Below are 12310 nucleotides of genomic sequence, written 5' to 3' on the forward strand. Positions count from 1 at the left end.
GTTTTGAGCTAAAAGATGAATTAATGCACAAGAATGAATTCTAAAATTCCAGATACCACAGTTACAAGATACAACCTTGCAGCAGTAGCAGGCAGCTCCAGAAGTGCGTGTTCCAAGCAAGAGCTTGGAATTGCACGGCAGGGCCATCCCAGTGTCAGCAGCAGTAAGAAAGCACAAAGGTAAGGCCGCTGGACTCCCACCTCGGCAGGCCTCAGCTGCACGTGGTACAACGCGTTTCAGTGGATATGTATCCACCTAAGAACTGGCACAGGAACGGAGCAGAACGTGTTTGTAGCTGGAAGCTTACAGTGTTATCTCCACTGTGTAGAGAAGTTACAGTTGGAGGTGGCAGGGCAGCAGAGGATTTGGACACCCTTAGCCCCAGCCATCAATATTTAAGCAATTACCAAAAAGATATAAACACCGGGGTAAAAAGTAAGCCCTCTTCCGAGAAACAGAAGTAGTCAAGCAAGAGGAAAAGCAACACTCTACAGCTATTCCTTCAACAGATGGCTGCTGTCAAGTAACGTGGATGCTGCTACCATGTGCAATGGCCAGGAGGAGTATCAGGGCTGTGTGTGAGCACGCTAAGTCATTATCACCGCTGGAGTTCTCAGAGCAAAGCCTCCATCCCCTGGAAGCACACTATAAAAGGGAACTATGATAACAGTAAGAAGAGAGCAAAAGCATTTGAAATTCTTATCCTTTAATGGTCAATGATAATTCTGGCTGGTTCTGTGTAATACAATTAAACAATATACTTAAATGTTTCCAAAAAAAGAAAAAAAAAAAAAGCAGCTCTCACACCCCCCTCTTTCTATAGCTTTCTTTTCCATCAACATTCCGCTGCTGGATTGGACTCCCATGGCCTAACATACAGCTCTCAAGTCACCACACATCCACATCTTAAGTGTAACGAAGAACTGAAAAACCTTGGTGCACCAGTGATGTGTTATTTCAAAAATAACAGCTCTATTAAACCAAATCCTTCCCAGTCTCCACTGCTTCTCAAAGAGGAAAAACAAAATGTTACTGTGGGAGTCTTAATACGCTTGTCTTTGTGGGTTTCTCTCTTCCCTGCTGAAGTCATACAGCATAGAGTTCATAGATCTTCTTTACACAGTACACCAGGGCGGCGAGTGCTATCGTGTTATGCAGTCTCTTTCTGTGCAGGTCGTCCTTCCTCACCAGCACCACTGGAGTGGAGGAGGTGAGCGTATGCAGGGGCAGGCGGGAAAGTTTATAGGCATCGTACTCGACTTGGTACTTGCAACAGGGATCAAACTGCCAAGAGATACCATACAGGGTGCAGCAAGCCACGCTCAGCACACCAGCAGGCAGGGAGATGTAGTGAGAATAATCGACTGGAAGCGCCAGAGGGGTGAAGAGACAGGTGGTGCCCGCTAACACGGCCGTCTTGTGCAGGCAGTTCCCGACAGTGATCCAGCGGGCCGTCTCATCCCCAATGCGAGTGGGCTCTATCACTATGTATTTGTACTGCGCTTCCAGGGCCTGCTCCAGCTCATACTCAAACTGGTCCTGAGCGTTCTCTCCGTTGTAGATCTCGTGCACGATGTAACAGTCCGTGGAGGACAAGGTGACCCTGTTAACAGGAAACACAGAATTAAAACTACAGAGCTTCAAGACAGACTTTACACCCACCCAGCTGCTGGGAGAACAGGAGAGAAAAACACCTGAAGGGAGGGCAGCCCTCAAGGTCAGTCACTGCCTCTGCTCAACGACAAGCAGCTTTTTCAAATCAAGATTCATTTCACATCAGCCGATTATGCCGACTGTACACTAAGTCCTGCCAAAGTAAGGCAAGGTATTTTTCCTTACCTTTTCCTGACTTGAAGTAGCTGGAACATTTTGAGAAAACGGGATCTTGTTAACAATCCTGAAACGGTTCCTCACACTGATACCCAAGCAGTTTCTCTACAGATACTGGAAACGTCACACCTTAGCAACCACAGCACATCAATGAATGAACTGTACAGACTTAAGCGGTTTTCACAGAAAATAAGACTAGCAATTCATCCAGCAAGAGGGCAAGGTGCACTGGAAGGTTTTAAGAGAGGAAGCATCTTCAAGTGAAGATGTCTGCCTTCTCCCCATAATAACGGCCTTGCTGCCACAGATGCAGCTTGCTATTCAGTCCTCCACAGTACACCCAACCTAGTAAACCCACAGGAAATCCAACAAGGACGGCCAAGAAACACAGCTGGAAGTGAAGGTGAAAAAGGTAACCGAGCGCTCTTACAGAACAGTTCACTCCCTCTGCTGAAATAGGGCACAGCAAAGCAAGAAAGGATTTATTTTTTTTTTAAACAGGGAAGAGCGAGCTGCTCGCTTTACCTCGGAGCAGGCTCCCTACTGGCAGGGGATGCACAAGACTTGTACATCTTCCATTTGAGTAGCAGCTTGTAGCTACCTAAAAATCACATCAATTTCCACCTTCCCTTCACCCTTCCACATCACCTTAGCTGCAGCTACGCGAATGTAACAGATTGCAGAGAAACAGGATTGTGACTGTCCACCTCTGCCGAGAAAGGGTAAAAGCCTATCGATTAGAACCAGGCAAAACCCTCCCTTCCGAGCAGGAGAAATAACTATTTCTGACATACTTGTGTTTAACCAGAGCAAAACTGAGCACGTGGCCTCTCAGGGATAAAAATATCTAGCAGATTCCTTTAGCAGAAGGAGAACAAATACGTATCTGACCTAAGCACAGCAGACAAAACAACCTCATCCCGACGGCATTCAGACCCTCCCGACACTGGGAGGCAAGACACTGCTGAGATGGAGAACAAAACCAGCACTTTTTGCTCCATTAGTACAATGGTATTTATGTGCACACACTGGAAAATAACGGAGGGAAAAAATACACATTTGCAAGCTGCTGCGTTACCAGACATCACCCTTGATGTGCAGCTCCAGTCATGCTGCAAAGGGTAGCGCGCGGTGGCCATCTGTAATCAAGAATATTGTTACGCTACACGCTGTTGCCAGAAGTGGCTGCTTTTGGGAACGGCAGCAAACACATCAAACAGCAGGTCTCAAGATGCACCAGCCTCTCTCAAAGCAGAGTAATAAGCAGTTTCATTAAAAGTCTGGCTGGAATTTATATAAACTACAAGGAAAACTCCACTTACAACCTAGTTATTGAGTTCTCTGCAGTGCATTTCCCCCTTGGCCTGTTCATGAGTAGAAAGAAAAATAAAAATCCACCTGGATGCTGCCACGGGCTTCTTTAAGGCCATCATCTTGTCAGACATGGTTTGGAAAATTGCGATAACCCTTTCTGCACAGGATGTGGTGGGCTCTGATGTTCTGTAGTGAATCGACAAGTATTTATAGAAAATTTTGAAGGACAGCACCTATATAAATTTAATAGTACATCTCTAAATAACTGTATCAGCTAACACTAAGGAGTTTCTAACGAATAATTAGTTAGCCAGGTGTTCCACTGAGACATTACAGACACAGCTGGTAATGGCTTCTGCCAAGGATTTTTTTTTTTCCTTGATGACAACTGTTCTAAGTGCAGCTTCTTCCAAATAAAAAAATTCCAGTTTCATTGTAGAAGACATGCAAAGACTTAAGGTACCTCTGTCAAACACCACCAATGACCCTGTGAAACCACTTGCTAAGGCAAAATGACTTCAGGGAAATCTACTGCTGAAAGGCATGTTCGAGCTGGAAGCTGACCCAGTACTAACACAACCCTCCAGATAAAATTAGTATTTCCTACCAAGGAGCATTTTCAGCATTTGGTAACACCTAGGAACACGCAGCGAGGGTCTGCAAAACAGAAGCAGAATCCAATTTCAACTAACTACTCCACAGAGGCTTAGGAACACGCACAGTCCCCCTGCCTCTAGAAGCACCATGGGGAACTAACTCTAGGAATTAAGCGAAGTGACTACATCAGATGGCATTTCTCCAGGCTCAGCACCAGGACAGGTGGCACTAACCCATCGGCCTCACTCCTCCTCGCTGAGGTCTTGCCTGTTTTTCTCTCTGAATATCCATTTTTTCCCTTTTGCCAGAATGTGTCTTGTGTGCAGAGCCATAGCACAAGCAACAGCCACCTGTCAAAGAGAGCAGGAATCCAACAGGCTTTGGCCAAAGGCAGTACTGCCCATCTCTTCTGCAATCTTTTGGCTTGCCAGGCTCTGGGGCTTTATAACAATAAAGTCAAGAAAAGCAGGATCCTTCTATGCCAAAATAAGCAGAATTAAAATATGTTCTGTTGAGAAAAAAAAATCACTGAGAAATAAACTGCACAAAGGCTTCATCCCTGATAGGGCGTGGCCCCTTGTCGATGCTGTTTCTCCAAATCAGCCCTCTAATATGGGAGTACATCTCTACCACAGTGCCGAAGCTGCAAGTGGCAAAACAGGTAATCCAAAAACAAAGGACAAAGAATGAAAAACTAGCTGCTCAAACAATAGGACACAGAGTCAGCAACGCAAGCAGAAAGCCTGCATTTCTACAACAGAGGAAGCGAGGTTTATCACATATCATTTCCACATGAGGACTGGCTGCCCCTGGAGGATGGAAAGCTGAAAACTGGTTTGTTTTCAGACACTACAGAAAGAGACACAGAGGAGATATGTAGGCTTGAGAGGGTTTTAGACCTTGTTGGCACACAGAGAAGGAGCAAGGACCTCAGTCTACAGAGGCAATCTCTCCTGACACAGCCTTTCAGTTGAACACAGCAGCTGCACATGAGCAAATCCAGTCAAAGCAACTGGATTTGCTCAAACACTGCAGGCTGTGGAGCTTGGCCCCCACCCCCCAGCAATGACAAACAAAAATGCAGAGCCGTGCAATCAACTCCAAGCTGGCATTCACCGGTTATGAAGTATGATGACTTTATATAAATTTCATTTTACTTAAAAAGAACAATAAGTAACCAGGGTCAGAGAGGATCTAGTTCCAGAAGACACGAAATGCTGCCACATGTCCAGAAGTCCTGAATATTATTTACTAGGCAGATCAGAACCTAAAGGCAGTTGTTAATATTATTCAATCAAATTCTTTTCCCTGCCTCCCCACCCCAAAAAAGAGGGCTACATTCAAAAGTTGTACAGCTGTTCTATAAGAATAGTTCTGGACCTTATATCCAAGTAATTTTATTCTATTACAGCTTCTCACGTTCTATAACTGGGAAATTTTAAATATCTCATTCCTGATGCCAACTGCATGCATAGATGGGAGAATGTGACAGTACTCAACTATTCAGCGTAGAAAGATGAAAATAATTTAAATCACCGACGTAAAATTTGGTATTGCCAATTTATAAATAAGAAATCAGTTGTTAACAGAGCTACCACCAGCAGGAGGGGTAAAGTGTCTGTCTTAGCTATAGGGCAAGCTTCAAATTACATCTGGATTATCTTCCTAACATGGGAATATCAGAGAGCACCAGGAGAGGGGTGCTGCAGCTGGCTGAACAATAGCAGCTCCAGCACTTTCCCAGTGACAGCCCTCAAAGCCGCTCCATTTCTCTGCCTCCGACTTGGAAGCAGTCTCCTAGCTGCCTCTTGAAAACAGCAGCCTGCCTGTTAAAGTTAAGTTTCAGCTGGACAGACTTTATGGATGAAGAAATAAATACCCTTCTAAGGAGGAGGCGCAGTGCCACTCAATGCGAAAAGAACTTAAGATTTGCCAGGTGCCAACTGGCAAAAAGAGAAACAAATGAGCCCAGTGCTGAAAACAGGCAGATGACAACATCCTGGAAGAAACCCAAGCATCCTTCTACCACTGTCTGCTTGCAGTGGAAAATGACTGAGCCTCAGGAGTTCATTGCTCTCGGCCTAATAGAATCACAGAATCATAGAATGGTTAGGGTTGGAAGGGACCTTCAAAGGTCATCCAGTCCAACCCCCCTGCAAGGAGCAGGGACATTCCTGACTAGGTCAGGTTGCTCAGAGCCTCATCCAGCCTGGCCTTGAATGTTTCCAGGGATGGGGCCTCCACCACCTCTCTGGGCAACCTGTTCCAGTGTTCTATAACTCGCATCGTAAAAAATTTTTTCCTAATTTCTAATCTAAATCTACCCCCCTCTATTTTAAAACCATTACTCTCGTCCTATTGCAACAGGCCCTACTAAACAGCCTCTCCCCATCTTTCTCGTAGGCCCCCTTGAGGTACTGGAAGACCGCTATCAGGTCTCCCCGGAGCCTCCTCTTCTCCAGGCTGAACAGCCCCAACTCTCTCAGCCTGTCCTCATAAGAGAGGTGCTCCAGCCCTTTTATCATCTTCGTGGCCTTCAGTGGACCTTCTCCAACTGGTCCATGTCCTTCTTGTGTTGGGGGCTCCACAACTGGACGCAGTACTGCAGGTGGGGTCTCACCAGGGCAGAGTAGAGGGGGAGAATCACCTCCCTCGACCTGCTGGCCACGCTTCTCTTGATGCAGCCCAGGATGCGGTTGGCCTTCTGGGCCGCAAGGGCGCATTGCCTGCTCATGTTGAGCTTCTCATCCACCAGCACTCCCAAGTCCTTCTCCTCAGGGCTGCTCTCCATCCATTCCCCGCCCAGCCTGGATTTGTGCCTGGGATTGCCATGACCCAGGTGCAGGACCTTGCACTTGGCCTGGTTGAACTTCATGAGGTTGGCACAGGCCCACCTCTCCAGCCTGTCAGGGTCCCTCTGGATGGCTTCCCTCCCTTCCAGCATGTCGACGGCACCACACAACTTGGTGTCGTCGGCGAACTTGCTGAGGGTGCACTCTATCCCACTGTCCATGTCGCCGACAAAGATGTTGAACAGGGCCGGGCCCAGCACGGACCCCTGAGGGACGCCACTCGTGACCGGTCTCCACATGGACATCGAGCCGTTGACCACCACTCTCTGAGTGCGGCCATCGAGCCAACTCCTTATCCAATGGTGTTCCTCAACCTGCCAGATAGGCTTTTGGCAAGGGTTTGTACTCATCCAACTATCTCAGTTCTGCAAAATGTTCAGAATCACAATTAGAAACAATCCCAATCTGCATAAAGCACAGGTACAGTTCTGTGCAAAAAAAAAGTTCTTTCTAAACCCCTCCCATACCACGCAGGTAGTTTGCTTCTTTTAAAAGAAGAATGTTCCTGGACAACAGTATTGCTCAGAGCACCAAACATACTGATTAACTGTAAATGAAGACTAGTCTGATTAGCAGTTAAAAAAATAAGAAGGGAGAGGCTTGCATCAGTGTGATAACGCCTGTCACAAGCGGCACACACACAAGCACAAAGTCTAGTTCAGCAATGCAACAGAGGGACTCCATGCTGGCTGTGCAAGTGACCTGCAGAAAAAGGACCAGCACAGTGTCTGGGGTCAGTGTCTGCATCTCAGCCAGGCTGGAGTAGGTCAATGAAGTCAAGGCGTGACAAATTCTAACATTAAACTTCCCTCCCCCCACATAAACCCTTCTTGAAAATTAATTTAATTTCAATATTACGGAATGGGCTGTGGTCTGGCTTTAATTCTCAGTGGAAATACTCCACCTCAAAGTCATATCCAGCAGCATATTTTTCTACCCAGGAGAGCTGCAGGGTACAGTGTACAGAAAGCACCAACACATCCGAGCTCCAGCACCTGAAGAATTGTTTCTCTGCTGAACATCCGCAAGATCTCCCAGTCCCAGGCCATCAGCCACGGCTGTCAGGCCTATGGCTTTAAGAAGGCCATTCTCAACAGGCTGTCCACGCATGCATTAACGCGGAGGAAGAACAGGAAAAGGCTGGCTATAAAGCAAGACTTTCGTTCCAAAGATGTACCTTAAATACAAATAGGAAAGAGAACAGAAGAACATAGATGAGATCTTCAGGCAGCCTCAGCAAGGGAAGACAACATTAAGGAAAACATCACCAGCCTATAACGAAAAACCCCAGCCACCAGACAAAAAGGAGGTGTCAATTTTAAGTCAACTAATGATTAGCCAGGCTAATGGAAATAGGTCAATCATTGCTGTAAGCAAACAGAGTAGCAGAAATCTGAGCGGCGCAGGTAGGAAAGGAGAGACCTCTTCAAGGGTGCAGAGAAGCCAATACAAGCGGCGGTGATGACAACAAAGCTGTTCTTTCTGGAGTTTGTTAGAACATCTCCCGGGGGAACAAACAGCATTCTGTCTTGTGTTCTGGCGGTCATCGTGCTGAATTTTATACAAAAACACTAAGTACAATTCAGTGTCTGTTCTGTATAAAAAAGTTGTTTTGGTCTACAGATTAACAATTCCCTTTAGACAGTCTCCATTAAAGAGTCTATCCAGAAGGAAGAAAACCAAATGTTTAGTTGGTTCTCTTCAGTGTTTTGGGTTTTGTTTGACCTTATTATTTCACCACCAGAGCACCAGTTGGGGTTCACAGCCAATACCCTTTGAAATTAACATCCTTACATTTAGTCCTACTGAGGAAAGCACTTTGTGACCAATTACAGGCTTCCTTGTATCAATAAAGTCGTTTATGAAGGAATACAGACGCCACAGAGTTGCTGAACTTTTTTCATTTTTTTAAGAAATGAAAGCTGGTCTAGTCTAACAGCAAACAGTATTTTATTCACTACCGAGTCTCCTCACACCACCTCCCAACACACAGATGCCTTTTAGACTAGCTGGCTAACAACCGTAAAAACTCCCTGAAGCAGCTCATTTATGAGGAAAGCTGGATTAGCACATTCAGTTCAGAGGAATGTGTCTTTGGACAAGAATCCTGCCCAGTGCAAGAAAACTGTATTCACCGTATAAAAAGCAGATGTCGTCATTTGATGACATCAGGTCTGTCAGCACTGCCCTTTACACAACCGGCGTTGCCAGCAGTCAAACCAGATCAGTAGGTGTGACGATTTAGGATGAGCCACCGCTCGCGAGAGGCAGAGGCCCAGTCACGTGTATCTCCGGCTCGGCAGAGGAAGGAGCAGCCCCTAGCTGACATCACCCGGCACCTATTAGAAGTATGATCTTCCGTCACGTTGGTACAGGATGACACCTGTAAGAATCACCACCTTCTGATAGGGATTGGGAAACGCTGGTCACTGGTGTATCTGCTGTTCTGCCATGTCACTTCTACGCTTTCTTACACATAGCTATATACCTCTCACTGCCAAAGGAAAAGCAATATACGCAGCAGGTTCATGAAGTAACCCAGGGTTATGAATAAGTATTTTCAATCATAAGATCAAGAGTCATCATAGCTTAAAAATTCACCTCCAACTACAGTTATTGTATAGTTCACAGATTAAGTTACAAGGCAACAACTCACTTGTAAGCGTGCACCAATTTCCATCCTTGTAGAATAATTTTCACTGAAGTTTATTAAGCGCTCTTTTCCATATTTTTTTCTTCACTTCTGCTGGGAGGACAGGTCTGCCACACGAAAACTCCACACCTTGTGTGCTTTGCGCTGGGGTAAGTGCCAGCACTGGGTGCAGACAGCTTTACCGCTGTGCCACTGAGCTCGCTGGTATTCTTAGTTGTTTATATAAACTACGCTGATGCAGTAGTTCCATTGGCTCTTCCAGCTGAATTACTTTTAAACTCCCTGAAAACAGACAGCATTCCTGCGATTCACATTAGCGCCACAATTTTAAGGGCTGCTTGTGCCTCTCCTTGGCGATGCAGATTCGACGCCATCAAAAAGAATACTGCTGAATTACAGCAAGGAAAACAAACGAAGCAAAAGCCCCAGCAAAAATTAAGAGGGATATCAGAGTCTCTAGGTAAGGCAGCAGGAGAAAAGAAAACGCCTCACAATAAAAAACGCAGCAGCTTTCAGCAGCTGCTGGTTACATCAGTCAGCCCTGGGGCAAAACGGGGAAAACGCCAACGTAAGGAAATTCAGGATTGAACTGGACATTTTAAGTAGGTAAAGCAGCGTGCATGCAGATTTTAAAGTAGCTCAACAAGATTTTCCTCTGTCTCTTTCTCCCGTTGTAAAGTTACGATTCTCAAACTTCTACAGCTACTCGGTGGGCACTCCCAGCACGTCCCGGCTGCTCCTCGCTCCGGACAGAGCCAAGGAGGGAGCCTCGCACAGCACCGCGTCCACCACCCCCGCCCGCCCCCGGGCCCCGCGGACCGGGGGAGCGCGGCCGGGCCCGCCCCGCAGCGGGAGGTCACCCTGGAAGGACTGGTGGCCGCCCTTCCCGCCTTTAAAAATAGCCGTGGAAGGAGCCTCCCCGGGGCTGGCCCTCCTCCACCCCGGCCCCGAGCGCCGCATCCCCGCGGCGGGAAGGGCCGCGGCCGCCGCCGCCGCCCTGCGCTGACCTTCCCCGGCCCCCTCCGGGGCCCCCATCCCCGCGCCCGCCCACAGCGGGAGGCCGCCGGCCCCGCACAGCTTCCCCCGGGCCAGCCCCACCTCAGCGAGGCCGCGTTCCAACCCCCCCCCCCCCGACTCGCCCTGCCTGGCCACGCTCCCCTCAGCGTAGCCCCCGCCCTTGCCCCGGGGTCGCGGGGAGCTCCGGGCGGCCGCAGCCCGTCTCCTCCCGCTCTTCGCCAGCCCGAGGAGACCCAGCAGCCCCGCACTCCCCAGCCCCAGCTCACCGCTCCCGGCCGCCTCCACTGTTGGTGCTGCCGGGGCCAGCGCGCCTCCTTCCCCACGCCGCCATCTTGGAGACACTCGCCTCGCAAATGTCTCCGCCAAGAGACCCCGGGCCCGCCGAGACGCCCGACGGGAAATGTAGTTCACGGGGGCCGCCGGAAACACTCAGCAGGCGGGGGAGCGTGCTCACGCGTAGACTACAAGTCCCACAGTGGCCCGCGCCACCACCCGGCTGCGGAGGCCTCTGGGACGCGTAGTCCCCTCGGGGGGCGTGGGGGTGGTAGGGCCGGACGAGGCGCCAGGGCGGGAGTGCGAGTGCGGTCCTCGGTGACCGGCGGTCGGCTGCGGCGGGCTGAGCAGCTCCGTGACCCTTGGCTCGGCCCCTGCTCCTGGCCTTTTCCGCTGGCGAGCCCCAACACGAGCGGGCCGGCCGCGGGAGGAGCGCCGCGGCGGGTCCCGGCCTGCCCCGCGGTCCCGCCATGGCGTGGGGTGGGAGGGGGCCTCCGCCGCGGCCGGGCCGTGGCGGGGAGCGGGGTGGGCCCTCACCGAGGTTCAGCAGCGCTCCAGAGCATGAGCGGTGCTTTGTCTTCCTGCTCGCAAGAAAACGCGCGGTTTCTGTTAGCAGGCGGAGGAGGAACGGAGGAGCCCCTCAGAGCTGCACCTCTCAGGGGATGAGACGGGGCGTTGCTGGGGCAAATTTACCCCCTTAATCCATTCTGAAAGAGGAGGGAATGGAGAGGCTGCACCGCTGCTGGTTCTCCGAGGACAAACAACAGTTCATAGTCAAACGCTCCACTAGAAAACAAAATGCAGCTTTGCCACTGTCCCAGGTTTCCCAGCTCCCGTTGATCCAGCAGCATTCAATGCCCAACGTTTTGGGAGGTGTCCCAGGACCCACCCTGTCCTCAGCCTCTGGCCCCAGGGTCTCCCCACAGCGCAGCAGGTCTGCCCACAGGGACCTGTGTTGGGGTGCTTGGATGATCCATAGGGATCCATGTGCCTCTTCTGGGCCCTCTCTTGCTCCCCGTTCCAACCCTCCCAGGAGAGGAGCCTTTTCCTCAGGAATTTGTTTTCCCTTAACAACCAGCAGCTCCCTGCTCCGCAGCCTCCCCTTTCCTGGGGATACTCTGCACTCCCAGCTGTCCTCCGCACGACTAGCCCTCCTCCAGCCTGACGGTGCATTTCAGAAGACAGCATCGCTGTCTTTGCATCTCACATTCCTAGAAAATGCCTCTTTTTGACAACATTATTTCCACGTGATGTAATGTAACCAAAGAGAACAAACCCATGGCTGCCTCGGCCCTCCCGGACATCATCAGGCTGTGCTTCCAGACTGCAGGGCCCTCCCGCACCCCTGCTTTCTCAGCTGTAATTTGGGGGTCGGCTCTTTTGGTGGAGGGAAACGGTCCGTTTGCACGAACAAGAGGCGTTTGGGAAGCGTGCCCGGCCTGGCAGAGCGCGTGGCCGAGCGGCGGCATTGCTGGGACGGGCTGGAGCATCGGACTGTCTGGAATGTGGAATGTAAACACAGCGTGTTACCAGCAACAGCCCAGCTTCGTGCTATAACCCAAACCTACCGCGCTGTCTCTTGGGAGGAGCAAAACCCACGCTTCTGCCTGCTCAAATTGCAGCCCAGGGGCCACTTGCCACTTGTCATGTTGGATCAAATCGTAACTGTAAATAAGCTGTGCCCCTGCCTCCCACCACCCCTGGCATTTTCAGCTATTGAAGCTCCAGCCTCAGCCTCCATGGCTCGCGCCCAGCTTTGGGAAGCGACGTTAAC

General features: G+C 49.9%; 1 protein-coding gene across 5 annotated transcripts; it reads right to left on the reverse strand.

The window, feature by feature from the left end:
- Nucleotides 1–686: 686 nt before the first annotated feature.
- Nucleotides 687–10674, reverse strand: TMEM11 (transmembrane protein 11). 5 transcript variants are annotated; one of them, XR_015260214.1, is made up of 4 exons: nt 10530–10668; nt 9250–9528; nt 7589–8976; nt 1500–1603 (listed from the first exon to the last, which is right to left on the reverse strand). XR_015260214.1 is itself a non-coding variant. In XM_086759917.1 (2 exons), exons 1-2 carry the CDS (start codon nt 10592–10594, stop codon nt 1087–1089), a joined length of 582 nt encoding a protein of 193 aa, XP_086616043.1. In that variant the 5' UTR covers nt 10595–10674; the 3' UTR covers nt 687–1086. The 5 variants fall into 5 exon arrangements, 1 of the variants encoding a protein (XP_086616043.1); XR_015260211.1 differs by lacking the exon at nt 7589–8976 and having other exon boundaries at nt 1463–1603; XR_015260212.1 differs by lacking the exon at nt 7589–8976 and having other exon boundaries at nt 1463–1603; nt 9250–9547; nt 10530–10643.
- Nucleotides 10675–12310: the final 1636 nt, after the last annotated feature.

The sequence above is a fragment of the Chlamydotis macqueenii genome, chromosome 15 (assembly GCF_036417535.1).
Source record: "Chlamydotis macqueenii isolate bChlMac1 chromosome 15, bChlMac1.mat, whole genome shotgun sequence".
Taxonomy (NCBI): Eukaryota; Metazoa; Chordata; class Aves; order Otidiformes; family Otididae; genus Chlamydotis; species Chlamydotis macqueenii.

Coding starts and splice junctions, on each gene's coding strand:
- TMEM11 (XM_086759917.1), bottom strand. CDS start 10,594: ATGGCGGCGTGGGGAAGGAGGCGCGCTGGCCCCGGCAGCACCAACAGT. Junction 1,604..10,529: donor AGTGGAGGCGGCCGGGAGCG/GTGAGCTGGGGC, acceptor TCCTGTTAACAG/GGTCACCTTGTCCTCCACGG.